Below are 27,266 nucleotides of genomic sequence, written 5' to 3' on the forward strand. Positions count from 1 at the left end.
TGATTTAGTTGATTTTTAATTTGAAAATGTTTTACGGTTTCTTTATAAATTGGAATCTACTTTTTAATACTAAAGGTTGTCAAAGGTTGATTGTACAATTGAGAAAAAAATATTATAAAGTAATTAAAATAAAAACGTTGTTTATATTGTCCAAGTCTTTTTTTTTTTCCTAGTTATTGTTGCAAAATATATATATTTCAGGTTAAACCACAAAAATGTATATAAGAATAATTATAAACAATAAAAAAGCTCACCATACGTTTATGTAAGTGACATAATTATCAATAAATTATAGTTGCACCAATGGTTTAAGATTTATGTTTGTGAAATTTACAACACAAATACATTTTTCCATTATATTTCAGCGCTTTTGTGGTTGTTTTAATAAGGACAGGGTTATTAAAAATATGTAAATCAACTTTAATTAGGCTGTTACAATTAAAAAAAATGGGAAGTTTTTTGCAGCAGTTAAAAAAAAACCTTTTCAGTAAGTGCTTAAAATTTCCTCAAAGTATTTTCCCCCATTTCTAACCACCTTTGTTACCTTTACTTACCTTCGCCGAGCTAAAAGCAATCTTAATCCCCACATAAATCCCCATTCAAGTTCAAGTCAACCCTTATGGAGGCCTGAAACCGCAGCGTAAACCAAACGGGAACAGCATTTGCCGGTTCGCTCGTTTGAATTAATTTTGGCCTACACATTCTTGGCCAATGAGATTTATGCGTTGCTTACAAGTTGTTGTTCCAGTTGTTGTACTTCTTTTGCGCTCTTCTCACCCACATTTTTGTCACAAAGAGCCAGAGCTCGGAGAATATTAAAAAAAAGGGCGCAAAGTAAAATGTTGTTTTGATTTGGGTTCCGTTTTCTCCTCGAATTTCTTTCTCATCGGAAGCCGAGCACGTGTTTGGTTCGAAAAATAGCGACGCCTGCGCCAAAAACCATTTTCGAAATTTGACGAAACTTTCTTCTTTCTCATAAACGAAGTTGAGAACGAATGAATACGAAGTAAGAAACTCGGATTTCGGAAACACGAAGCTTATTTGTCCGTACCGATGAAGCGAGCCGTTGAGCTGGACGATTTAAAATCAGTTTGACTCGAACCAGCTCCGGAAGTGGCAGTCAGCCGCGCGAGTTTCCACCAAAGAAGAAAAATCTCCAAATACCAAACAATAATCAAATCATAAATACAACACAGTAAAATCAGAGTTAATAACAAATTACTCTCTGAAAAATTACTTCTTGTGCTTATACCGAGATAAAAAAGAAATGTAATTAAAATTCAATTACCCGCCAAAGTGTTAAACAAATAAAATATTTCGTGTGTGAGTGCGGTTGGTCATAAAAATAATTCGTGCCGCAACAACAGCAGGCGAAAATAAATTTTGCGGTTGGATCGTTAAAATTTCGTTTACCTGAATGCAGCCATGGCGCAGGAAAATCGAATGAGAAGGACCAATTTTTCTTTTTTCAGCCATTTGCATTCGGGGGAAAATTCATTAAAAATACAGCTGAAACTGAAGCCCAAGACGGGAGACGAGAGAAGGTTGCTCACTCAGCCCTGTGCCACATAAATTTCACGGCAATCAGCCGGCGCTGCAAGTCATCCAAACTTCATTTGTTGCTACTTTGGCTCTGCTCATGCCTCTGGTCCTGCTGCTTCTCCTGCTGCTAGTGTTTCTGCAGGATCCCGGCGGCTCCTGCTGCTGAAATATTGCTTCCATTATTTATGTTAAGTTTATGCAACATTCTCGGTGCTGCTGCTGCACCAGCTTTCCTCTCTTGTTTTTAATATCCTTCAGCTTGTAAAGGAATTACTGTTCAAGCCGGCAACTAAGTGAAAACTCAAGTCTCACGGCATTCGGCTCTGGGTCTTCCCGTTTTTATCATCTTCTTTTATTTTCGGTTCGTCTATTTCCATCATTTGCCTCGTTATTCAAACATCATCATCTTTCTGGTTCAATGCACTAGGTGCGGCAAAGTACGGACAACAAGGAGCGCGGTTTTATTGCCATCGAGTGCATTAATAAATCAATTGTTTTTGCATCTCAAAGAGCTCGTTTTGCTTCAGGGATTGACAGTTCCGTGATGGTGTGGAGCGGAAATCTGAAATGTAATCGCTGCCAGACGAAGCCATTTGCCAACGAATAAACTCTAATTGGGTTCACTTTAAAAGTTATAGTGGCAAACAGATAAAAGTGAAATAGGACATTGATAGTAAAAAACTGAATTACAAAAATGTGGAATATTTTAACATTTTATGAATATTTTAAATTCAAAATCGTAGTGGAAGTCAAGTTAATCATCACCTAAAGACTATAATTAGTTTACTTCAAAGTGTGCTATATAAATTGGAAAATACATATTTTTATGATCAGTTTATTAAAATAGCTGTTTAAAGAAAACGATAATATTTATTAATTACTTAAGGCTTATAGGCTTTTTTCTTTCATACAGCACCCAAATAAGTTTTATTAACGTTTTAAACAGGGTAATTATCATCTTAAACTCATTATTACTTGTTATTAATGAAAACTGCATTAAATTAAAGATTGATTAGTTTGTTTTATAGTACCCAACGTACCCAAATTGCTATTTCTTTCGAACTTTTTCCCCACCCTTAAAATCCATTGGTTCCTAATATTTTTAATGAGGCAAAATACTTTCAGCCGAAAAAGCAATCTTCAAATTCGAGAAAACCAACTATAAGCTGTTTTCTTACCAAAATGGACCGCAAGAAAATGTGTGCTTGTGTGTTTTGCCTCAAGCTCATTAACAGCTTGGGGCTCTTCCTTCTAGGACTATATTTTTCCCCAACTCAAACAAAGAATAGTGGAGGGAAAACAAGAACATTTACTAATTAGCACTCCCAAGGCTGCACACAATGAATGTAAAATTATCAAATCGTATTCTGAGTTTTTTTTGTTGGTTGTTGGTGGTATTAATAAGGAAATAAAGGGAAAGATTCCTTAGAAACAGTTGCCGAGGATGGAAAAGACGTATTCATGGCAGCGAAAGAAAAGGAAAATTCAATGCATTTTCTGGCTGCACTTTATGACATTGCGCTCAATATTTTACTACATATTTCTTACACTATAAAATGAATTTTATTTCAAGGAAAATGCAAGAACACTATATTAAGCCAAACTAGCTCAAAGCATATTGATTTCAAACAAAATCTTACTATTTTTAAGAATTTAAGCTCATTAAAAAAATCATTTAAAAGCATGTTACTACACAATGCTTTTAAATGAAATTTAAATAGAAATTGTAGTTATTATTTATATATATTGAAAAACTAAGCTTTAAATCTAAAAAAAAAAGTGGAATGGTCTATTTATTTTCAAAATGTAACTACATTCTATTCCTTCTTTGTTTTAACATATTACTGTTTTCATATATAACTGTTCCAACTGGGTGTTGTAGTGTATCCAGATTCAGACATCTGCAAGCAATTCCATTTTCGCTGGCTGTCAGATCAGCTGCCTGGCCGACAATTCTCCTGTCGCCGAAAGAGACAGCCTGAGTGGAGTGAAAGGGACGGGCTGAAGGAGATGACAGCCATGAATGCCACTTCTTCTGCTACCTCCAAGCATAATTTACATTGTATTCCAGCTTGAGTGTGCAGTTGAGGCTGTCTTTTATGGTTTGTCCTGGCTCGCTTCGTTGTGGTTTTTAGAATTTCCCGCTTTCAGCTTTTATTCCTTTTTCTTTGGCGAAAATTCCACTTGTCACATCTGAGGAATTCTGCTAGTGAAAGGCTTTCTCCGAGTTGCGCGAGCGGAAACGCTGGTTAGCTTCAATTTATACATGTCGGGCTTGTTAAGTTGTGATTGCGCTCTGGCCTAAAAGTGGACATTGGCGTACTGATTGCATCATAATTACCCAACTGCCTCCGTCCCTGATTTTCCCCCTAAGTGCTTTTTAACGAGCTCTCTTCGGTTGCTGCTGCCGTTTGTCGTCCGTTTGAAAAAGGGACAAAATAGCAAAACAAAAAATTTCCAGCATTTGTTTTCCCCCGAATGTTCCCCAGTGCACCAGTCATGGCCATTTCGCTTTCAGCAGCTCTCCAAATTCTGTCGTAATAATCTGCTACATGGACCCCATAATTTGTAATTTCAACCTAATTACTTCAAGCCCAGCGAAGACTGTGTGGGAGTGGCGGGGCTGAAAGGGGAATTGACCAGCTAAACAATGTTGTCGGTAATAAAATGTCAAAAACCAAAGCAAGCCAACAACACGCCCATTTCGTCGGAATAATACACACACATGAAGGCCAAAAGGATACGCCCCCTCACACGCACAGTGCGTTTGAGTTTGGATTTGTGTCCTTTGCTGGCGACATATGCTAATGATCTGACAAAGATTTCTAGGTCATTTCCATTGATTTTTACGCTTGTCGAGTTATTTGTATTATTTTATTAAGAATAATGGAAAACAAATGAAGGCTTACAATTATTATAATGATATATACAAAGTTTGATTGCTAATATACTCCTTATTTGACGTTCTTCAGAAACTTTTAATTAATAAAGTTGGGGGCAATGTAGGTTATTATTTATCGATTGGACATTCCTTAAGGGAACAGAATTTCTTGAAAATTCAAAACCAATTTTATCTAAACATAGCCTTACCAAATATAATGTCACCAGACAACGCAATTTAATCTGAATTCCCACATTTCATAAATCGGTTTTTATAAAACATTCCTTTTATTGACTTTACGAGTAAAGGTATCTACACAAATAGTTTTACAATATCACAATAATAAAAACAAAATTAATAAATTCTCCTGCATTAATATATGAATCTTTTGTCAGATAGCGAACGATTCACTACCAAAAGCATCGCATCAAAAACATCCTTTTTTTTTGTGGCAGAATTAAATATTTATTGAAGCGTCAACTCAGTTGGGTTCAGTAAGTGGATCAACTGAATCACGGTCGCTGGAGAGGAGTTGTGAGGACGAATGGGAAGAGCACGACTCTGGCTATGCAGGAAGCTGATATGGAATGTTCATTCATATTTCATTTCGCGAAATTGTTCGCGACCAAGTCAGGGAGTGCAGCCCAAATATCAGCCTAACCAGTCAGTTGAAATTCATTTCAACGGGAAAACAAGACCCAAAACAGGGATAAACTTAACATACCACTGGAATTCTCATTGTACGAAAACTGTAAAAATGCAACAAATGCATTTGGAGTGCAATGGAACTGTCGTTATAAAACGCTGGCAACAGGAGTTACAACAGAAATCAGCGGTCACCGTGACGTTAACCCTAAAAGTAACTGTTACAATGACACAGCAGTTACTGCCGGCTATCCATCGTCGAAAAACGCATTTCTGGGCCCATAAAATAGTAACATCAATGGAACGCATTCATACGTGGACATATTCGTGTATGAACGGCCGCACAGACGTCGACTGGCCGGAATAAAGTGCTATTAATAATAAATGTTGCATTGGCAGAGGGCGAAGGCGAGGTGGCCAAATGAACTTGGCAAACCGAGGGCCGAAAGCGACCAACGGCCAAACAACCAACCAGTCATAACCCCCTTTATAGCTGGGGGTTCCCCGCAATGAAAACCGAGCTGCAATGCGTACGCCCATTGTTGGCATACCACTCAAGAGGGTTTTACGATTGCAATTTGAAGAATGCAACAATAAAACAGGAGAAAATTTGCAGGACAGTCAGGCTATGGAATAACGTTTTAGTTCAGGGACTGTAACCATTTTCTATTAAATAAATTAAAAAATAATAATTATTCTATTAATATTGTTTTATCATAATTTTTAATTATTAAAATTAATTTAATAAACAATTATTAAATTGAATTTAAATATCTTTTGAAATTAAAAAAGGAGTAGCTGATTAAATTTTTCCTATTATTTATTGTTACTGGTATTCTGTATGAATCAATGGAGTTTTTGACTCTTTTTTACTTGCAAAGCTTTTGATAAAAAATGTATTTACAAAATGACCGAGTAAGGGCATATATAGTTTCGATTCTTTTACGTTCGCTTGTTGCTGGTGTAAGTTGTAGTCCACATACAATATTGAAAAGCCCAGGCAACAACAGTACCAGCAAAAGCACAATACCAAAAAGCAGGACGACTGCCATAATAATAATAAATGCCATAATCCCCTGAAATCGGCGCTCCTCTGTGGCCATTTCTCCGCCCCTTTTCACTGCTTTCCCCATGTGTGTTGGCTGCATTTTTATTTTTATTTCCATTTTCATTGTTTCGTCTGCAGCAACAACCACCGCAACAACAACAACAAAAACAACAACAGAAACAATGCGAAAATGCAATTCGACGCGTCAAGTGAATTAAGCGATTTTTAAAGCTTTACGCTAAATGAAATTTGAATTGCCAAAGTGTTCACTTGTGTGTGCAAATTAAATTACGCAAATCAAATAAATGTTTAAAAAATAAAATAAATTAATGTAAAATATAAAAAAATAAAAAGAGGAAAAATCAAAAAAAAAATGTCGTTCGGAAAATACCAGCAACAGCGAAAATAGTGCAACGAAAAAACTATTTTGAACCAGACATAGATAAAATTTAAAACATAACTAAACAATAACAGAACAACCAAAACAATAAAATGTTTATTTTAACGGTAATTAAATTGCTGCTGATAGCACTTAATATATTTCCTAGTCGATTCACAAATCGACGGATTATGTTCTTCATCTACATGACAAATCTAGTGACGCACGGTAAGTATTCATTTTTGTTTTATTCAATTGTGGGTTATTGAATGGTCTTTATAAATTAAAAGCAATTATTTTGTATGGCATTCAAGTGTATTTAAAAAAATGACAACTTGTTTGCTTTGGGATTAGCATGTTATAAGTCGATGATTAAGTTTTGTTTTATAGTTAGTTTGTTAAAAGTCATTATTTTCTGAATGCATAATCTAGATCAAATCTATTTGGCCTACAAAACTTGTTCCTTGTTCCTTCATTTTTAAAAATTCTTTAATAAGCATTTAAATACGATCATATTTCCGCCACCGAAAACGTGTTGTGTTCCACGTTGAAACTGTCAGATCTGGCCATAATTTAATTAAGAAAATGAGACCTCAAAATGCTGGCAATGCCGCTTGTCCTCGCAGCGAGCCCAAAACTCCAACCCAAACGCACGTGAAGGCCGTGAACCGTGAGACAGGTGCAATGCTGGTGCCTGCCGGCCAAAAGAGGCGTGGCTGGGAGTAAGGGGAGAGGGGCGTGCTCCGACTGCATGACGCAGATAACACGGCAACACGGCCCCCATCAAGTTGGCCAGGAGGCAGACCATGTTTATACCCAGGGTACAGGGGCATGTGGCATTTCTGAATAGGATAGATTAAAGTTCTTGGTTTTCATTATATATTCCTTTCGATTAAAACACTACTAGGTATGTATTTGACAAAAATAAATAGCGAGCATCAATAGTTTTCTTTATCACAGGAATAAAAAAATGTGTAGCTAAGCGGGGGGTACTTTATAAAACATTAATTTTTTTCTCATGCATTAAGATAAAAATATTTGGACTAATATACAATTTAACACTTCTTTAACTGCCATGTAAAACAAATCTTCCACATTTGTACTCTATGAAAATTGTCTTTGCTTAACATGTATTTTGACATATTTTTAAAGGTTTTTGCATTTTATTACAAGTTCTAAAAAATGTGACTGCAGTTATTCTACTACTAAATAGAATTTCAAGATAAGGGACAATGTACCATTTTGTAAAGTACAAAATATATCAAAGTGGAGAGTAAAAGGTAAGGTAGAGTTGCAATGTAAGAATTATTATCCAGTTACCCAGGTATCCCATAGTCGGGGCTGAAAGCACTATTTATATAGTATTCGCTTTTTGTGCAGCACTTTCCTGGCAAAGACAGCGGCACGAACACGAGCTGAATGCATAGAAAAGGAAAACAGAGACAGAAGTTGCATCAGGCAGCCACAACAGGCGGCGACTACGTGCTGCCATTTCGCCCCACTCCAGTCCAGATAAAAAATTGCTTTGTTTAATTATTTCATAATGACGCTGCGGCTGTGGCTGTTGCTATTGCCGCCACTGTTTTTGTTGCCGTTGCCGCTGTTGATTATATTTGGCCTGCGGGTCAGGGATTTCCGGCAACAGCTGCTATTGCTCCTCCATCAACATTTGCACTTCTTTATTTTTATTACCCGGCACACTCCGCTGGGCTTTAGTGGCTTCGTTATGGTTTCCATGGCAAGCGCTGTGTCTTCCACACAAATTATTCATACGTACTTAAGAATTTTTCGCAAACTATTTTTGGCAGAAATTTTCCTTTCGAGTTTAGTACGAACTTAAGGGAAATTTAAAGTAATAGAAAATAGGGTTTGTAGCTTGAAGAATTATTTAATAACATTTTAAATTAAAAAGAAAAAAAGGCATTATTGTTGGAAGGCAGGAGTATAAAAAAAAATAATAAATTGTGTGACTTTATTTACTAAATTATTAAATTGTATTAAAGGATTCCACTATATAAACTAAATTTTACACTTCCGGATTGTAAAACCTTTAGTTTAATATACTTTTTTCGATATACGAAAAAGTCGGTAGCCGTGTAATTTTTAAACTTAGTTATTTTTTGTTCTAAATAAAACATGGTATCTATAACACTTCTTGATATTGATATTTTATCATAATAACAAAAGAGGCATTATTGCCATATTTTTCATCTTTTTATTGTTGTCCTTTTTTTTGAGTTTCGGCAGGTCTGTCCTGTTAATTAAGTATATTAATGAAAGAAATTCGTTTTTTTGTATGTTTTAAATAATGTAGTAACAGGCAAATTACTAATCAACCAAATTTGGAATTCGGTGTCAATACTTTAAGAACTATTGAAATAATAAACTAAAAAAATTGTAAATAAATTTATTTATTTATTTCCCATTAAATGTAGATATTTTTTAAAGTGAACACAAATCTTCTTCATATTTATTTCTTAAATTAATTAAAAACATTTTAAAGTGAACTCAAATGTTCATCAGATTTATTTATATAAGTAACGATTTTCCGGGTAATTAGCTTGCAAGGGCCTTCAATTGCTCCCTTTGGAACCCTGAGCAAAAGTAATTCGAGCATTGTGTTAGCCATTATTCAGGCTTCCAGGCTTCATCTGAAGTCAAACGAAAATTCAGTTGGTCAGGCGTAGAATTAGGTTTCTTTAGTTGACTCTTTCACTCATTAACTAACTAAGTCACCCCGTGGCTCTTTTGGCCGCCTCCTTTCATTCGCAGTCATGATGGATGAGCCACGCTTTGCGCAGCCGATACCAAACGTCACCGTCGCCGTGGGTCGAGATGCCAATCTGCCATGTGTTGTCGAGCATTTGGGTGGCTACAAGGTGAGAAACGGGTAAAGGGGAAAATTCTGGGAAAGTGGGACGGTGGGAAAACCCCGGGGATGAGGAAACACTTGGGACAACTGTCATAAATCGTGCGTAAACTGAACGCCATGGCCGAGGCTAGGCCACTTGATGAAGGAGTTTGCAACCGAGACGGACACTGTCAAAAATCAATTTCACAAATTGCCATAGGACCGAAGTGATGGCGTTTGACTGACTGACGGCAGGCAGAATGACAGACGTTTTGGGAGCTCAATTGTCAGCTTAGAGATAACGAGGCCTATCAAAATATTACTCCTATTACAATGGAAATTCAGCACTCACCGTCGATGACTTTGAGCTGTCATTAGCAAGTCGAACTTTTGTTTGCCCGGAGACACAATTTGTGAGCCCTGGCCAGAGCTGCATATATGCAACTAATCCACAATAAGCTAAGGATACAGAACTGGCCAGGACTTGGACCTCTGGCGCTCTCTCGACCAAGCAAAATGGCTAGAAAATCACTTATCATTTATCTCCCTCAGCTGCTGGCACACAGCGAGCTCATAACAAATCACAAATATTTACTCGCCATATCAACTTCATATAAAACACTGTCCCCAGGACGAAGACCACCCAGCTAGGATACGAATACGAGTCCTTGCTCCTTGCTCATATTGGCCTTTTGTCAACATTGGCCTGGACATGAGGAAATGGTAGAGGACAGTAAGGCGAGAAACTCATTGCTGTCAGTGCTGGTGCTGAGGGCAAATTTGAAAAGTTTGCAGCTGACTCAAGGCCGGGAAAATCCTTCCAACGAAAAGAATCCGTCTGACCGTCCAGCCCAGTGTAAAAAATGGCTACGAATAAGGCTTTAATGGGGAAAATTATTCACTAAGCCGTAGGAAGTCAGACCTTATATGGAAACACATTAAAAGGAAATCTCCAAATAAAATTGTACTGGGACTTTAGTTCACTTGGAAAAAACGAACAAAAAATGTTGTGTACAAAATAAATTTTCACGAACTTAAAATAATTTTAAATTAGTGAACCTAAAAAAAAACACATTTGCTGTAAGTAAACAAACATATGAAAGGAAAAACTTAAAAATCAAACAACTTTACGTACACTTTTTTGAGTGCCTAATTTCCAAATAAAATCATTAATATATATATTTGAAAATTTTAACAAAAATACTATTTTTTTGAAGTAAGACAACGCACTTTATGTGAACGTTTTATCTTACTGTGTATCATGTTCTTTGGTGGAAAGGCAAAAGAAGCCCAAGGAAAGTGCGAACAGAAGGAGCCAAAAAAGTGTATTAAAAATGCGGAAACAGCTGTCAAGCTGGCTTTATCCTCGGGTCCTGCGTCACAACATGACGTTCATTTATAATGGCGGGCTCTCCACATGTGTTTTAGCCGGGAGTCTGAATAGTTGGGTCTTTAAGGACAGCCTTGAGGACTTTCGACATTAACTACGGATTGAGCGAATGATGTGAATCGATTTTTAAAATGACCCTCATTTGGCAGGTGGCCTGGATTCACATCGACAGGCAAATGATACTGACCATTCACCGGCATGTCATATCGAGGATTCCGCGATACAGCATCACCTACACCGACAACACGTGGCTCCTGCACGTGAACCAGGCCCATCAGGATGATCGCGGCTACTATATGTGCCAGGTCAACACGAATCCGATGATTAGCCAAGTCGGCTATCTGCAGGTGGTTGGTGAGTATTCCCCTTGTTTGCCTCTCTAAACCAACTGGAATCATTTCGATTTTAAATGTTCGTCATGCTCTGTTTCAGTTCCACCAAACATTTTGGACATTGAGAGTACGCCATCCTCGGTGGCGGTGCGTGAAAATCAAAATATCAACATGACATGTCGGGCTGATGGCTTCCCAGCCCCAAAAATCATTTGGCGACGTGAGGATGGCGAGGAAATTGCCGTCGAAAAGAAGAAAAAAGGTAAGAGAAAAAAGGGAAAATGCTTCTGGTGATTTGTTTTGATTTGAAAGATTTTCTTTTTACGTATAATTTCTAAAAATGTCTAAAAAACTAAATTTTTATTTATTTACTGCCGGGAAGTGATTAAACTGTTGTTCTTTTATTTAATTATTAAACAAACATTTAAAAATTGTATTATTGATTGAAATATATTTAGGTGAATTTTAAATTTAAATTTAAATTTTTTTTTTGTTAAAATATTGAAATAATTGAAAACAGCAGAATTATCTATACCAAAGCTTTAAGTAATTTAGGATTATTTATTGCTCGGAATGTTGAATTAAATCATTTGCACACTTGCTTAAAAATGTAACGATTATTTACATTTTAAATTCTTAATGTTTTTGGTACGTTTATTTCCATGTTCCGAACGTCGTCCTTCCCACTAAAAATGCTACATCAGTTCTCGTGTACGATGGCGATGTACTTCCGCTGACCAAAGTGAGTCGCAATGAAATGGGCGCCTATCTGTGTATCGCGACCAATGGAGTTCCGCCCTCAGTGTCCAAACGGATCATTCTGGATGTGGAGTGTGAGTATTCGATTAGTGGGGGGCATAGACTCAACCAAATGAGGAATAAAAACGGTTCCTAACGGGGGAGTACGAGGGGATACGGGGAACAAGGGGTGAATATTATATTAGACCGTAGTTGGCTGCCTTTGTCAGTTTAGTTGAAACACGCGCGTGCACTTACCGGAACGCGAGAAGGCTATTCATCCAGCCAGGCCATCCATCTATCTATCCGGCCATCCCGGCTTACTGGCATCCATCCAGCCATCCAACCATCCAGCTATTTGCTTTTCGTGCCATATTCCTTCATGGAGCTGCGCATCGCCGGCTTTTGGTACCTGCTGCTCATCAATTTAACTGCACGCTCGTTGCTCCGGCAATGAGTGACAAACGCAGCTAAGCTGCCGCCATCTAATGCAGCTGATATATAACAACGGATACATGTATAGAATACACTGACAGAAAAAGCGGAAACTTTATGAATGCTTTTTATTCTGTCATATTTTTACAAACCAAAATTAAATTTTTTTTAAGATAGGAATCAAAAATGGCATTAAAACTTCATTAAAAAAAGATCTAAAAACTTAAAAATTAGTTCAGGGTCTGCATTTAAGCCGAACAATTTTTCTGAGTGTCTTTAGGAGCACTAGATATGGTGTCCTGTCGCTGGGCGTAAAAGTTACGCTGCCATTGCACGCCGTGCGCCAGTAAACGCTTGTTAATCCTAACGAGTTTCATCCAACCTGCCCCCTTCTCTAAGCCCAACTGCCCCCGACTACGCCCCTGGTCCACCAATTTCGCCCCCTTGACAATAATTCACGTCACGTACCTGCAATAAAGTCACTTGCCGGCGTTGCACGTATGACTTTGACGGCGTTTTTCTGTTTCGCCGTGTGTGTCTCTGTGTGTTTTTCTCTCTATTTTATTATGAACGGTTTTGTGCGTGGCTGAACCAAAGGGCGTTGAAAGGGGGCGTGCCAGCTGGAAGGTAGCAATCCTCATATTGCAGGTGTAGGCATTGTCAGGAGCGTTTTAAATTTCCAACTAGCTCGTTGTGCTCCTTTCAATTTTGTTGTTCGTTTGGAAAAGGGGTTTTGGTTTCGGGTTCGGTTTCGGTTTCGGTTTTGTGTTTAGAGGAGGGAACTTTGGTGGCTAAAAATGCGCAACCTAATATACAGTCTCGTTGAGGTTGGCTTAAAAAAAAATACACATATATTTTGTGTTAAGTGAGATGGAAGGATCAATATATTGAGACGGAGACAAAGACTGATGTTAAGCGATTAAGGAAAAGGGATGGCCGAAATGCGTTTAGTTTGAGTGGTAGAAATTGAGGGAAAGCACATAAGAATTTTAGACTTTCGTTAAAAAGGACTAAAATGTATTAAAAATGTACACAATTTTTAAATACCTGTGCAAAATTTGTATACTTATACAAAATTGAAAATCAGAATAGATTTTCATTAAATGCCAAACTATAAGTCAAGGGACATCAAAGGATTTGATGGTGTTAGTTATTATAAAATTTATGAAGTGTTAATGCTTTAAAACATCTAAGAATGGTTTTTATGTTACTTAGGGAATCTCTTCTATGCCCAAGACAACCTTAAGGGACAAACCCATCCGGAGCACGTACTTTCTGGTAAACTTAATTTCTCCAGCTACGTACCCTCGTTTTGCTGACGTGTTGTCTTAACCATATTGTATATCGCTCCACTTATATGCTGGCTGTTTCTCTCGTCTTAGTTTTCCAGCTTTGTCATTGCACTTTCATTTTAAGCTGGCGAAAAAAAATGTAGAGTCGTGGTTGGAAAACGTTGAACAGGCATAATGCTGCCGCTTATGCGTGCTTTTGCAGCGACACCTGTCTCCGCATTTCCCACCACCTGAGTTTACCCCCAGGTGCCCTTTACATTTGCTTACGTACCATATCAACCTATTTTTTTGTTTCTACCCTTCTTTCTCCGCAGTTTCACCCATGATTTGGGTGCCGAATCAACTTGTTGGCGCTCCATCCGGCACAGATGTAACCATCGATTGCCACACGGAGGCGCATCCCAAGTGAGGCTCTTTGGAATGGTTTCCCACATCCCTTGCCTTTCGTTTTCCTTTTACTATTGTTTTCTTTTAAATTTTATGTAGCATACATTTAAGCTGTGTGTCTGAAACAGGTTTATTTTGAATAAATGTTATTTACCTAGAGACAAAACATTTGAAATTTTATAATTTTAATTTTAAAATATTATGCATTTTAAAATGATTTTAGAGCACAGCTAAAACATTAGATAACCAGTTACATTCTTAAAATATTTAACATTGTTCTGAAATTAAAAAGCTGAAAAATAAATTCAATTTTGTTTTTAAAAGCAAGTTGTTGTAATTTATTTTAAGTTCCAACCAAAGCTAGGCATTTCGTGAGCACCCTCAATTTGTTTAACACTAAGATTTACAATAAATTTGTTAATAAAATAAATTTGATATTAACAATATTGAAAAAACCCTAATTTTAAAGCTATGAAAGTTTTATATTTTCCCATGACTATTATTTCAAAAAGCACCATTGTACCAAGATATTTTTATGTATGCTTTAAAGACCTTTAATTTTTTACGCGTGTATTTTAGGTATGTTTTACTTCAACTCCTTCTATTTGTATTGATTTTAAAAAATTTAGCATTGCAGCTGATTGCAGCTAGTGTGTATTGGTTGATATTCCAACGGGTCTGTGTGTGTCTGTTGAATTCAGTTCATTCGATTTCTCATTGATTTTGTTAAAATATTTACTTTCATTCGAGAATTTGATTAGTTTTCTTATTTCCGTGTGTGTGTGTGTAGTTCACATTTTCGTTTACATTCGATTTGAGTTTAACTGGTAATACTGAAATGTTTTCCCACCTGCAGGGCCATCATCTATTGGGTATACAACTCGGTGATGGTATTGCCGAGCAAGAAATATAAAACCGACTACACGGAGAACTCCTATCGGTAAGTCGCTTTAAAACAAAAACAGAATACCGAATAAAAACAAACTACAGCATACCGAAATTGTGTTGTTAAATATTTATCATGCATTTGCACTTGCCTTTTGGGGGTCAGGTGCAAGTGCAAATGTTTTCGCCCCGGATCTCTAACTCGAACTCGAAGATAAGCTGGCGAAAGGAAAACTATTCTATGGATATGTCCTTAAGCTTAACGTATCCTTTTGCAGTGCCCACATGAAGTTGACGATAAGAAACCTACAATATGGTGACTTTGGCAACTATCGATGCATCTCGAAGAACTCGCTGGGGGAAACGGAAGGCTCCATACGTGTTTACGGTAAGTGCATTTGTATTGGTAACTTAAGTGCACTAGTTACGGCAAACATACACACACACACACACATACACACACTCACCCCGAGCAATGCAATATCGTGCGCCCTTTGTGGCACAATTTTGCCAAAAGCTTTTACCTATAGACCCGGAATCCTCACGACCCTCACGATATGTGCACTATACGTTGTCCTCTGGAGCGTAAAACTAAACGAGCGGTGGCTGGTGTCTGGCCATATCTGCCCCTGCCCAATGTTCACCATTCTACTACCAACCACCCATCACATCCACCCAGTATCATCATACCCCGTGGCAACACGGAGACACATTCACCATAAACGTAAACGGAAAATAAAGGTGAATTTCGGAATTGTTTGACTTTGTATCGTTTGCTAGCCCAAGGAGTCGCCCCCAACATATAGTACATATCCCGAGTACATACGTACGTGTGTGTGTTGCCTGCATTTATTTATTTATTTATTTTTATGCACTTTGGCTGTTTTCGGGTTTTTCTCCTGTTTATAAGCTGCCGTTCAGCTTGTGCACTTGGCAAATGCTCAATGTGCTCTATGCTAAAGGTTATGCCAAACACGCGTTGAACTTGGCTTCTTCGTTGATATATTTAGTTTTGGTTTGATCTAAGTGAAATTTAACAAAATTGGCAATTAGACGAAGTTATCGGAAATTGGTTGACTAAATTTTAAGGGTATTGTATTATTCGACTAACAATACCACCAACTTGTTGTCTTTTTAACTTATCCTTAAACAAAGATATAGGCTAAAAATAAAAAGTAGGCAAACATTTTAACCCAATCATAAACTCCAACGTTAAAAACAGGTTTTTAAGAAATTACCAAGACTTCACTAAGTTTAAGTTAGCAGCTTAATTGTGTTTATGTCTGAAACCCACAAGGCTTTTAACTACAAGTAAAATTTCTTTAATTTATGCACACTTTGAGCCCCGACCACCTTCAACTGAAGCTAGGAAAATGTGCGTTTGACCTTACCTGTGGAGAAACCACACTTGACATAGTAAACCAGTGAGCAGCAACCGACATAAATTCTGCCGACATAATGAAATGAAAAACCATTTTGTATAATTTTATATTTTTCTTTGGCCGCCTTTGCCTGTGGCTGCCCGTTGCTGCTGTTGCTGGATGCCTTTATAATTATTAATTATGCAATGTTATTCAATTCCATTTGCAGAAATACCTTTGCCATCCACACCATCCAAGCAGGTCACCCACACCACCGTCGAGTCCAGGGAGAGTAAGTATAGTATCAGTCGGATGCGGGAAAATGTGCGGAATGCTCCGTATTTGCGCTTAACACATTCAGCGTTGAGCGTGAAAGTCACACCACACACACACTCGCACTCACACATACACACGGAGGGAAGGATACAGGATACGGCGAGCCACAAACAAAACTGCGAAAGTAGCAGCTAAGCCAGACAGATCCACAAACAGGGTGGCGCTGAAGGAAACAGGGAAGGGGTGGGAAAAGGGGGAGTGGAACACGCCCACCAAGAGATAAAGTAAAGCACTTTTGACTATTTCAGCGACGGGGTTTTTCGCTTCCCTTCATCTCCACTCACAGTCGGAGAAAAACGCTTTATTTGTACAACGCTTTATACTTGTAATTTTTCTTTCAAAATTTAGAATTTTTAAAGGAATTATTTTTATTGAACTATATTTGAAAACAGTTTTTAAAGAAATTTATTAGTAGTCAAAATGATCAACGCTCCGTGAAGAATTTATTTTGATAGTGCCAATTTGTTTGGTACTCTAGTTAAAATGAGTATTTTATAAGTCTTTATCATTAAAAAACCTCAAATATTTGAAATATATCTGAAATTGAGTTAACAAACTATAAACTTTTAAAAGTAACCTTAAAGTAAAATTCTATTGGCTTGTAACACTTAAATTTAATTTATATAACATATTTTTGAGGCAGCAAATATTTTTAAATGAAACAAAATGTATATACTATATACTTTTTTTTGTGTGCTTTTCTCTGGCTCCTGTTGAAATTCAAGTCGAGCAGAAAAGTACACACACTTTCAAGTCTCCGTCCGAGCTTGTGGCCGTCTCCTTTTCCCGTTGCCATGTCCAAGTCCTGGCGCTGGGCAAAGCAATATGCTGGGGATTATGCTGGGGGGCAGGAGGATTTTCGGGGGCATTAGGTTGGAAACACATTTGAAACACTGCCGCAGACTTTGAGCCCGAGAGCCAGCGAGCTGGAGAGCAGAGCAAAAGACCAAACATATTTTATTTAAAGTGACTGGCAAAGCAGCGCGCGAGCAATGCAACGGAACCTAATCCAGGAGTCAGCCAACAAAGGTTGTTATTGTTAGTGTGTGGGTGTGGGTGTGCGTGAGCCATTGTGTGTATGTGCCGATGCACATGTGTGAGTTTGTGCCTTTTGTGCGGCGATATAAATTTTTTGTATCGCAGCCAAGATTTCCACGCAATTTAACTTGAAAACCATGTCAGGCAGGGGTTAAGTTTTGTTTAAGAGTCCGTAACTTTTGCTAGTCAATAGTGACCCACACATTAACAAACAGTGGGCAACAAACAAGAAGTTTATGTCGATTTTCGACAGCTTGAGTGTTTCAAAGACTAATTTTCTGTGACACAAAGTTAATAGAGGATTTCAAAAAGGTTTTCTTTTAGCAGTGTCTTAACTTATATTAACTGGACCCCAAAGAAAAACTAAAACTTCTTTTGCCATTTGAACAATTAATAATGTTATGATCTATAGTTTAAATTTAAAACCAACTTATCTTTGTTGTCTGTTGAAAATCAGCTGTTTAAGAAATGTATTTTAAAACAGTAAAAAATATATAACAATATTTTTATCATTATTGAGAGATTCTATTTTTACCATCAATAGGAATAAAAGTTTAACTTCTCTTTTAAGAGTTATTACTCTATATTTGCCCATTAAACTATATTATTCGGCATCTAATCTGCAGACAATATCATACCCTCATCACGCAACGACACAACGAAATCCCTGCAAACGGATGTGGGCTATGCCATGAAGAACGAGTTGTACCCTGGTTCGGCCTCATCATCATCTTCGGGGGGCAGTTCCTCGGCGGCCTCCTCGTCCTCGACTTCCATGCAGACCTCTGCTCTGCCAGGCGGTGCGACGGGCAATAGTCTTTCGTCGGTGGGGTCCAAGGGATCCCTGGCGATAGGCAAGAGCATGTTCTACACGGAACGACCACCGAATGAGTACGCCTCGTCAGTGGGTAAGTTCGAAAAGTCCTCGAACCTCCAGACAGCCCCCCAAATAAATCATATTTTCTCTAGCTGGCCTGCTGCTTCATAGGGCACTGCTGCTGGGCTCTGGATTCTATCTGGCTCTGCTTTGAAATCAATAAACCGTTTGAGTCACTCAATAAGCATTAAGAAAATGCAGCCAAAGGGGGTCTAGAAAAGGGGGGGATAGTTTAGGAACATCAACATATTTCATAGCCGAAAGTATATCAAAATCCAATAATTCAAAAAAAAACAACAAAAATGCTTCAAACTTGGCTCACTTCAAAGCTATATAAATTTGTAAAATTATTAAAACGAAAACTAAAAGAAAAAACAGTATTTTGCAACGCAATAAAATGCTCATTGTATGTACAGTACTTATGAAATTTTAAGCCTAAGACAAACCACTGCATCATATTTACGAAGTGGAAATATTAAATGTACAATACATAAATTGAAATCCAAAATGGTTAAAGCGTACATTTTATGATTTGTTATTTAAAAGAGCGCCATAAAGCAAAGCTTTTCAAGTGCGGAAATTATTGTATTGCTTTTATTTGACAGCTTAATCTTTGACTTTCAACATATCGCAGAATAAGAAGGCCTGATGCTTTACATACTCATATCACGATTAAAAATGTTTTATTTTTTTTGGAATATAACATATCTGAAATTCATGTTCGTATATTTTTAAATGATTTCTTATGGTAATTACGATTTCTTTATAGTTTAAGAACTTGGAGTGTGTGTTAAGTTGAGTTTATAAAATATGATGGAATGTGGATGGCTATGGATTCTAGTATATTATAATTTATTTCAATTTTTCGAACTTTCAATTATATTTATTCACATTTAAAAAGCTGAACAGCAATTTAAAAAGTTAAATCTCCCGACACTTAACTACCGGATATCTTCGTTCAATTTGTGACAAATTTTTCAACCCGTTTTCAAACAGAAGCAACAAATTTCAATTTATTTAATGAAAGAAAAAGTCGATGGCGTGTCAAGTCAGCCCCGCCCTCGGAACGCCCAACGAGAGCTCTGAATATTGTGGCCATGTGACATTTAAGCGCCTTGAAAATGTCATTCATTTTAACCGTTTCCCTGCTGCCAGTGCTGTGGTACAAATTTGCAATAATAATTTGCAATGCCTTGATTCCGTTTCCTGGCTTTCGGTCTCGTCATCATCGTCATCGGCTTTTGTGCACTTCCATCACTTTTTAATAAATGTGCATGCTAATTATATTATTACCCATACGACCCGTTGCCATGTGTCCTGTCTGCCTCACCTTTCGTCGCCTCGTCCTCTCGTCCGTGCGAAATACTTGCAATTAATTTCAGCATAAAATTGCGTGGCCTGCGGTCTCTTGGCCCCGCACAATGACACACAGTTAACATGTCCAATTTATTGGCCATAACTCATGCCCGGGTCGAGGAAGGAGTGAGTGAGAAGGATCTGGATCCAGAGACAGACAGCAGCGATATCGACGGGGCAAAGAAAAATGACATTAAGGCCATAAGATATATGGCCCATTTGCATATAGGTTCATGTATACGTATAAATATGCAGGCGAAAAGCGGAGAGTTGCAGGTTAAAGGCCCGCCAATTCACTGTATTTATACCCCGGCGTCGTTGCACGATTTTAATAATTCAACTTGTGTTGCATAAAGTTTGCATTGACATAAACATAATGAACGATGGAAAACCGCATACGAAATTGCCTTTCTCCGCCGGGCCAGCGGTTCCATTTCCATCCTCTTGCCCCCTTGTTTATTAACATTGTTAATGCCAAAAGGAGAAAAGCACATTCAGCGTTGAAAATATTGATAATCAACATTGTGCCCTGGATGTGTCGAAGTCCTGACAATAACAAAATTAATGTATTTAATTTAATTTCCCCCGCAGACGGGCAAGTACAGTAAAGTAAGGTCGACTGTGCAGTTCACTCGAACAATGCCGCTAATTAAGCATTATAAATTCAGCTGAAAAGACGACAGGCCAAGGATATATGACAATCTTTGGGGAGTCGTAGATTTTCCCTACTGTCGAAAATTTATCAGTATTTATGCGTTTATTAAATATTTATATTGCCTGAATAATGAACAAAATTGTCACCCAGATTGCAGTGCTCATTTGGGGCTTCAATAAATTGCTCGTCAAATGTTTACAAAATTTAACCAAACCTTTTTTCTTAATTAGTAAATTGCGCTAATTAAAATTTCAGTTTTGTTTGTAAATATACCATTTTATTTGAGGTCATAATATTTTTGATGTAACCAAATATAGCTGTAAATAAATGTTGACCCTATTAGTTGCGTGTAAATATGAGAAGGTATAATTAAAGCATCAAAAATTCATTTCATAAAATAACAATTTAGTAAGCCAGTAAATAATTGCAAACATATTAGTCAAAAGCTCTGGCAAATAATTAACAATATCAAAGGAGAATAATGTAAAGTTCACACAACTAGGACATATTTAATTATCTCTTAAATGGCTAGTAAGCCAAAAAATACAAGAGGACAAATATAGCCGTTACAAAGTAAATATATTGTTTGTTGCCTGTGTTTCAAAAATAAGCTGAACATCAAATGAATAACGTGTAAAATGATTAAAGCTTTTTGTGCGAATAAAAATATAAGAACGGATCAGTTTTCCTATAAACAAGTTGGCATAGTGTAAAAAAATAAATAACAAATATAACTTATTATATTGATCAATCTGGGAAATATTTCAAATTTTATTTGTTAATAGGTAGTTTTGTGGCTTTTCGTTGAATCTTTGTTTAAATACTTAAAATCAAACAAATTTACATGCCCACTTACAGGCACAAAAGTAAAATCGAATAATTTGTCTTAAAAATTAGTTCCATGTTAAATTGAAGTCATTTAGCAGAAGTTTTGTTTGAAACGCTAAACTATTGTAAAATAAACAATTTTAAAAAAAACTTATTAAGGTAAATTAAACAAACCTACGATTAAGATTAATAAATTTAAATTGTAAGCAGTTATATAATTATGCGATAATAATTAAACAATAAAACTTTAGGTTGATTGATACCAAAAAAAGCGAACCGAACAAAACAAACAAAGTAAATGAACATAAATAACTGTTGTTTCATTAAACCATTTGCATTTAATTCTAGCTCTCAATTACATGGGGGCATGCCCAATGTTGTTGGCTTTGGTTTTGGCCTGGCATTTATGCAAATTTCCTGTTTTTCGGGGTTTGACATTCGGCGGCTGGTGCTCACAATCCACACCACACGAAAAAACAACGTTAATGAGCGCGTTTATTCACAGGAACAGCCAAATTACACACACATGTGCACTCGGAAATATTTTTAACAAGTTCTTTGATCCCACAGAAGAAACTCTCCTTTAGTAGCAGTCTATTCAAATGTTTTTCGCTGAGTGCAAAGCCGGCAGACCGCCAAAACCTCAGTGTGCGTTTACTAATTATTTGAGTCACGCAAATAAATTTAACACAAAATATGCTAAACACTTTCGGGGACTCGCACAAAAAAATCTTTGATAATTTAATGTTATTTGCATAGATTTCAGCAGCTTGAGCGTTGACGTGCAACAATTAACCTCGACACGCACCTCCTAAATTCCAAATTCACCGGAGAGTAACTAATCAAAAAACAACTGGATAAAAAGTGATGGGCAAGGTTCTTATTTTCGATAAAGCTTTTAGATATTCTTAACTATATTAACATACTTAAAACGACTTATAAAAGACTTTGTTGTCGAACATTTTATTTTTTTAATAGTATATATATTAATTTAAAAACATAAGTAATATATATCAAATATCAAAACATTAATTTTTTATAACAGTTTATTTATTTATTTTACTTTTATATTTAAAAAATATTGTTTTAAGTCACTTTTCTAAGCAATACATATTTGACTACCCGGGTACATATTGACACATATTGACTTTTTAACAATAATTTAAAGCAAAAAGGTAAAATTGACTAGTATAAGTCATAAGTTATTGCATTTAAAATTGAAGCGATTCTAATAATAAATGATTATTGCGTATTTAATAAGCCGTTAGAAAAGAACTTAGCCATTTGATCATAAAACGAAAGTATTAAATCAAGGACATGAAAACATAGTGTACCAAAACAATATGAAAACATTTAGATATCAATTTTCTTTCCAAAACTGGGAACGACAGATCCTTTCGGCTTTGAACCCTCTACTTATACGCAATATTCCTTGAACATTTCTGAAGTGCCTCACACGTCTGAGGGGTAACCACTTGGGCACACTAACATTATCATAATTACAGGGCTTGTGGAGGGGGGATGGGGATGTCGGAGGCGGAGAAAAGTGGGCCGGAGACACCTTGCACTCTTATCTGAAATGCCTGCTTTGCGGCACTCAAGAAACTTTTCAAAAGTCATTTAAATTATGCGCACAAAAGCGCGAAAATTATGCCATGGCGAGACGAAGATTCAGACGCCACTTACAGCCTCAAATAAAAAATATATATATATATATTATATGTAAAGCGAGAGGAAAATAAAGAGGGAGCGAGACAGAAGCGGAAACCACATTTGTCGGCAAAGTTTTGCCTACAGTCAGCCTTTCCCATCCACATCGCAAAAATAGTTGAGTGCAAAAGCGTGGAGCACACTTAAGATAAGCTTGGAGCGCAAAACTTTCATCTTACAAATACGCGGACCCCCTCCTTTTACGCCCCTGGCCTTTCGAAAAGGCATTCAACAAATTAATTCTGGCTTTGTCGCTGCAGGAAATATGTTTAATTTCATTTAAATGCAGTAAGTGCAACACTTTGGTTAGCTTTTCCTAGAGCTGAATGAAGTGGTAAAACAGGGGTACGGTCGGATGTTTGGTCGGGATGATAGAAATCTTTTGGTTGAAGTTCTTTTGGTTTATATTTTGTGCGGGCTGGGTGAAAAGACTTCATTTTTTGCCTGAAATTCTTTACATGTGTACAACTTTTCAACGAAGACAGGATGAAATGTAGAAATGCGTTAATTAGTTTGACTTGGGTAAAGTTGTAACAAAAGGTATAATTAAATACTTGTCTCCTAAGTATAACCTCGAATATTTTAAAGTTTCAGATTAACTCATTATACATACAAATTAGAGAGTTGGTAAGTTCTTAGATGGCTGGCATTTAATAAAAAACACTTTTAAAACCCCTTGATAACTTTTTTTAAAAATGATCTGAAAATTTAAAAAATTCTTTTTAGACTATTTAAGTAGAGTAGAGTTTAAAACAAAATCAAACTACACGTTAAGTAGTTTGTGGGATCCCTGAAATTCTCTCTTTTGGAAATCACATTTTCAACGAACTAACATCACCATATCCATCATTTTGACTGCAAACATACTACCCTTTTTAAGTCCCCGGTCGAATGAAAGTTGTCAAAGTTCATCACCAACAAAAATTATTACAAAATCACAACTTCCCTTTTCACCCCAATTCTAGTTAAAGTTCCTCTTTTCAAAGTTATTTTATGTGCATTTTTGTTTTGCCACAAATTACAGCTTAACATTTTTGGTCTACCAGCCACATACACTTATACTTGATGTATTGGAGCTTCACATACAGTAAAGCTCCCTATTTCTTGTATATTTTCTTTGTTTTTTTTTTTCCACGGGTATTGGGGCTGCAGAGAGCGGACTCATCTGTCAGTTTTACATAGTGCACCCCAGAGAAATTTGTGTTTGTTGCATACGAATTACATCGCGCATTGTTCGCGAACGGACTTTGATGGCCGTATGACACTGGCGGAGGGGGCGGAAATCATCGAGTGCGTCTGAGTGTGTGACTCTGTTTTTGGCATTTCTAAATATGATGCACTGTGTGGGGACCCATTGATGTGGCTGCTGTGAGAACAAGCTCGTTGAAGCCCTGCCGTCCATTTTTTTGTATTTGGTCTCTTCTATTATGATGTTATGCAGAAGCAGGGGCAATGAAATATCATTGCAGTTTTTCTGTAGACATTGTGGTCAGGAATAATGTTAGCCAACCACAATTTAAGAATAATGTGTAGAGAGCGGGAGCCATGAGTGACAGCTTTATGAATCGTATTTTGGCTTTTATTATTAGTATTACATTTTTAGTGGAGAATAAGAGCAAGCTGGAGTTATGTCAACGAAACATTGTCCGTAAAGTAACAAAAAAATTATATCAAAAAATGTTTCAGTTTAAAAAGTACTTATTCTCTTTAACCAGCTCATATTTTATTTAAGGACTTCACTTAAATAACTAATTTGCTTACAGACCGCGACTGGCTAAAAACCTAGGGTTTTAATTCGATCATTTCTGAGCTTATCGGAATTTTTCTATCTGCATATCTCTATCAATTTTTAACTAATATCGCTTTCGTAAAGCTTTAAAACATGAGACCCCAACATTATTTTATTTGGAAAGTGTGCCAAGTATATGTTTGACCAAGTCGTCCTTACTGATTCTGATAAATTCAACAAATATACAAACCGATACTGAATTATTTAAGGGCAACCAGTTACAAAGACATAATCTATTGACTGGACACTGCATTACATTGACTTTTTTCTGCAGCAGCTTCTTGTGTCTCGTGCGCATATTTGTTTGACTTTATTTTTTAATTTTCACAACTTTTGACAGCTTTGCAGTTGGTCACGTACGTGGCCAAGTCGGGAGTGCCATATATTGGCTGCCGTCGAAGGGGAAGCAGGACGATGGCTGAAAGGGATGACCACAGTGTGCAACAGCTGCCTCTGACGCACGTGACTGGCCCGGAAACCAAGACCCCGGACCCCGTTACCCCCTTGCCCTGGTAAATTTTAATCAAGTTTTCTCGCCACGCCGCTCGGCACTCGCTCCTCAGTCTATTTAATTGTCAATTTGTTGCGGCGTGTGTCTGACGACTGCTGATAAATTATGTTCAGTTGAACCGAGCTGAACTTAACTGAACTGAAGCCGCAATTAAGGGGTCAAAATGAAATGCAGTCCAATCGGTTTTAGTTCCTTGGACGAGACAACAACCTTTGCACTCAGCTTACTCAGGCATTCTTATCGTCGTGCTTTGTTATTTGGAACTCTGGCCGGGAATTCTGGCTTATCTTGTCTTAATGATTCCATTGTCAAAGCCTTTGGCTGCGGAAATTGTCTACACAAATTTAAATATTCAACAGGATATTGCATGAAATATACATGAGTCCGATGCACACACACAAAAGGACAAAGGCTAAAGTTGAGGTGGGATAAAGAAAATATCCTATTCGAAAAGGACTGTGGGCGACAAAATCTGGTTGTGCTTAAATAACTTTGAGTTTGGTGTTCCTACAAATTCTACTTCTAATCTCAGATTATAGTAAAATGTTTTTTTTCTGTATTTAACCAAAGATTTTGTTTTCTTTTTAGTGTTTTATTTCTGAGGCTAGTATTTCGGAAATTAAGTGCAACACAGGTTTTATGAAATAATATTTGCTTACATTTGTATCTAGTCTTTTGATAGTTTGGGAGTTATATGAGCCGCAATATTTTTTAATTAGTTAAGGTAATTTAGTAATTGAAGTACTTTAACAAAGTTTTGAGTCATAAAATATGATTGTAATACTTAAAATCATATGAAATACACTTATTAATTATTATTATATTTTCTTTAGCTGAAATAAATATCCCCCATGAAATTTCCATATTTCTCTTACTTTATTTCCCAGGAAAGATAATTATGACCCGCCTCAACGCATTTGTTTTAATCCTGTTCAGTTGTCTTGCCTGCTCTAGCATTGATTAGCCCATCAAATTGTATTCTCTCTTTGGAGGAGAAGCTGATCCAGAGTCAGGCCTACGTTTCCCTGGAGGTTGGCCAAAACAAATGCCATTCATTTCCGATTCCTGGTCTGCACCACACAAATGTCTTGGGAGCCGGCGGCTATCATTCGTCCTGCAGAAGCAACACGCTTATTGTATTATTTAGCCCTCAAACTCCAAACTGCTGGCATTGACTTTGACAAGTTGGCCGTCGTTTTAATCTCTTTGGTGCTGGTTCTCGGTTTTCGGCCATGGTCACCGGGGAGCTGCTCTGAGATCCTGACTGTGCTTTCAACTTCCCTCTAATGCAAGTTGAAAACTTTTGATGGCCCAAACACAGTCAAATCACTTGGATGCTCCTGCCGCCAGGATCACGACGACGATGAGGACGATGATGCCCGGCTCATAAACTTTTACGCGCTCATTTACGCCGGGAAAACCCCGTCTCTTGATTGCCCCAGCTCTTTGGACTTTGTCAGGTTGGTTTGTCGCCAAAAATCAGAAAATAGCTTTTCATTGTCTGTCTGTGGAAATGCGAGGAAGGGAAGGCATGGCGGGAATGTCAATAAAATAAATACTGTTGACGCAGCGCGGTTATTTCCCAAACACAATCTCCATTACGGCATTTACATTCGCCGCTCTGTGGAGGATACTCCCCGAATCTCTGTTGCCGTTTGCTAAACACGTTTGTTGACTCTCTGAGTGGCTGTATTTGACTTTAAGCGGCGTAAAGATAAAGACATTTGATGCCAGACAGCGTTCAACTTGGCTTGGTGGTTGCTTGGTTGGCTTCAAAACCCCGAACCTCGTACGTCCACCAGCAATTGTCGGTCATTGTCATTAAGTTGCCCGAAATTAAGATGGCTTTTTTTTGCCATTTCTTATTTTAGCGGGCATTTCCTTCTTGCTGGACAGTGTTTGATAAGGCCTGAATGTTGAGCAAGCGAATCAAATATCGAAGTACGATACTCCTCATCCACAATTCCGTAACACTTCTGCGTAGACCTCCACCCCATTAA

At 37.2% G+C, this 27,266-nt stretch overlaps 1 protein-coding gene across 2 annotated transcripts; it reads left to right on the top strand.

Annotated features, from left to right (window-relative positions):
* Window positions 1-1,111: 1,111 nt before the first annotated feature.
* LOC108147508 (lachesin) lies at window positions 1,112-21,544 on the top strand. Of its 2 annotated transcripts, none has more exons than XM_017274077.2 (12): window positions 1,112-1,269; window positions 6,255-6,723; window positions 9,268-9,374; window positions 10,886-11,090; window positions 11,169-11,330; window positions 11,773-11,901; window positions 13,848-13,938; window positions 14,777-14,860; window positions 15,084-15,193; window positions 16,396-16,458; window positions 18,167-18,448; window positions 18,510-21,544. In XM_017274077.2, the coding sequence occupies exons 2-12, from the start codon at window positions 6,609-6,611 to the stop codon at window positions 18,569-18,571; spliced, it is 1,410 nt and encodes a 469-aa protein (XP_017129566.1). In that variant the 5' UTR covers window positions 1,112-1,269; window positions 6,255-6,608; the 3' UTR covers window positions 18,572-21,544. The 2 variants fall into 2 exon arrangements, with proteins under 2 accessions (XP_017129566.1, XP_017129565.1); XM_017274076.2 differs by lacking the exon at window positions 1,112-1,269 and adding an exon at window positions 1,288-1,323.
* The last annotated feature ends 5,722 nt before the right edge of the window (window positions 21,545-27,266 follow it).

Source organism: Drosophila elegans, unplaced genomic scaffold (genome assembly GCF_018152505.1).
Source record: "Drosophila elegans isolate 14027-0461.03 unplaced genomic scaffold, ASM1815250v1 contig_208, whole genome shotgun sequence".
NCBI lineage: Eukaryota > Metazoa > Arthropoda > Insecta > Diptera > Drosophilidae > Drosophila > Drosophila elegans.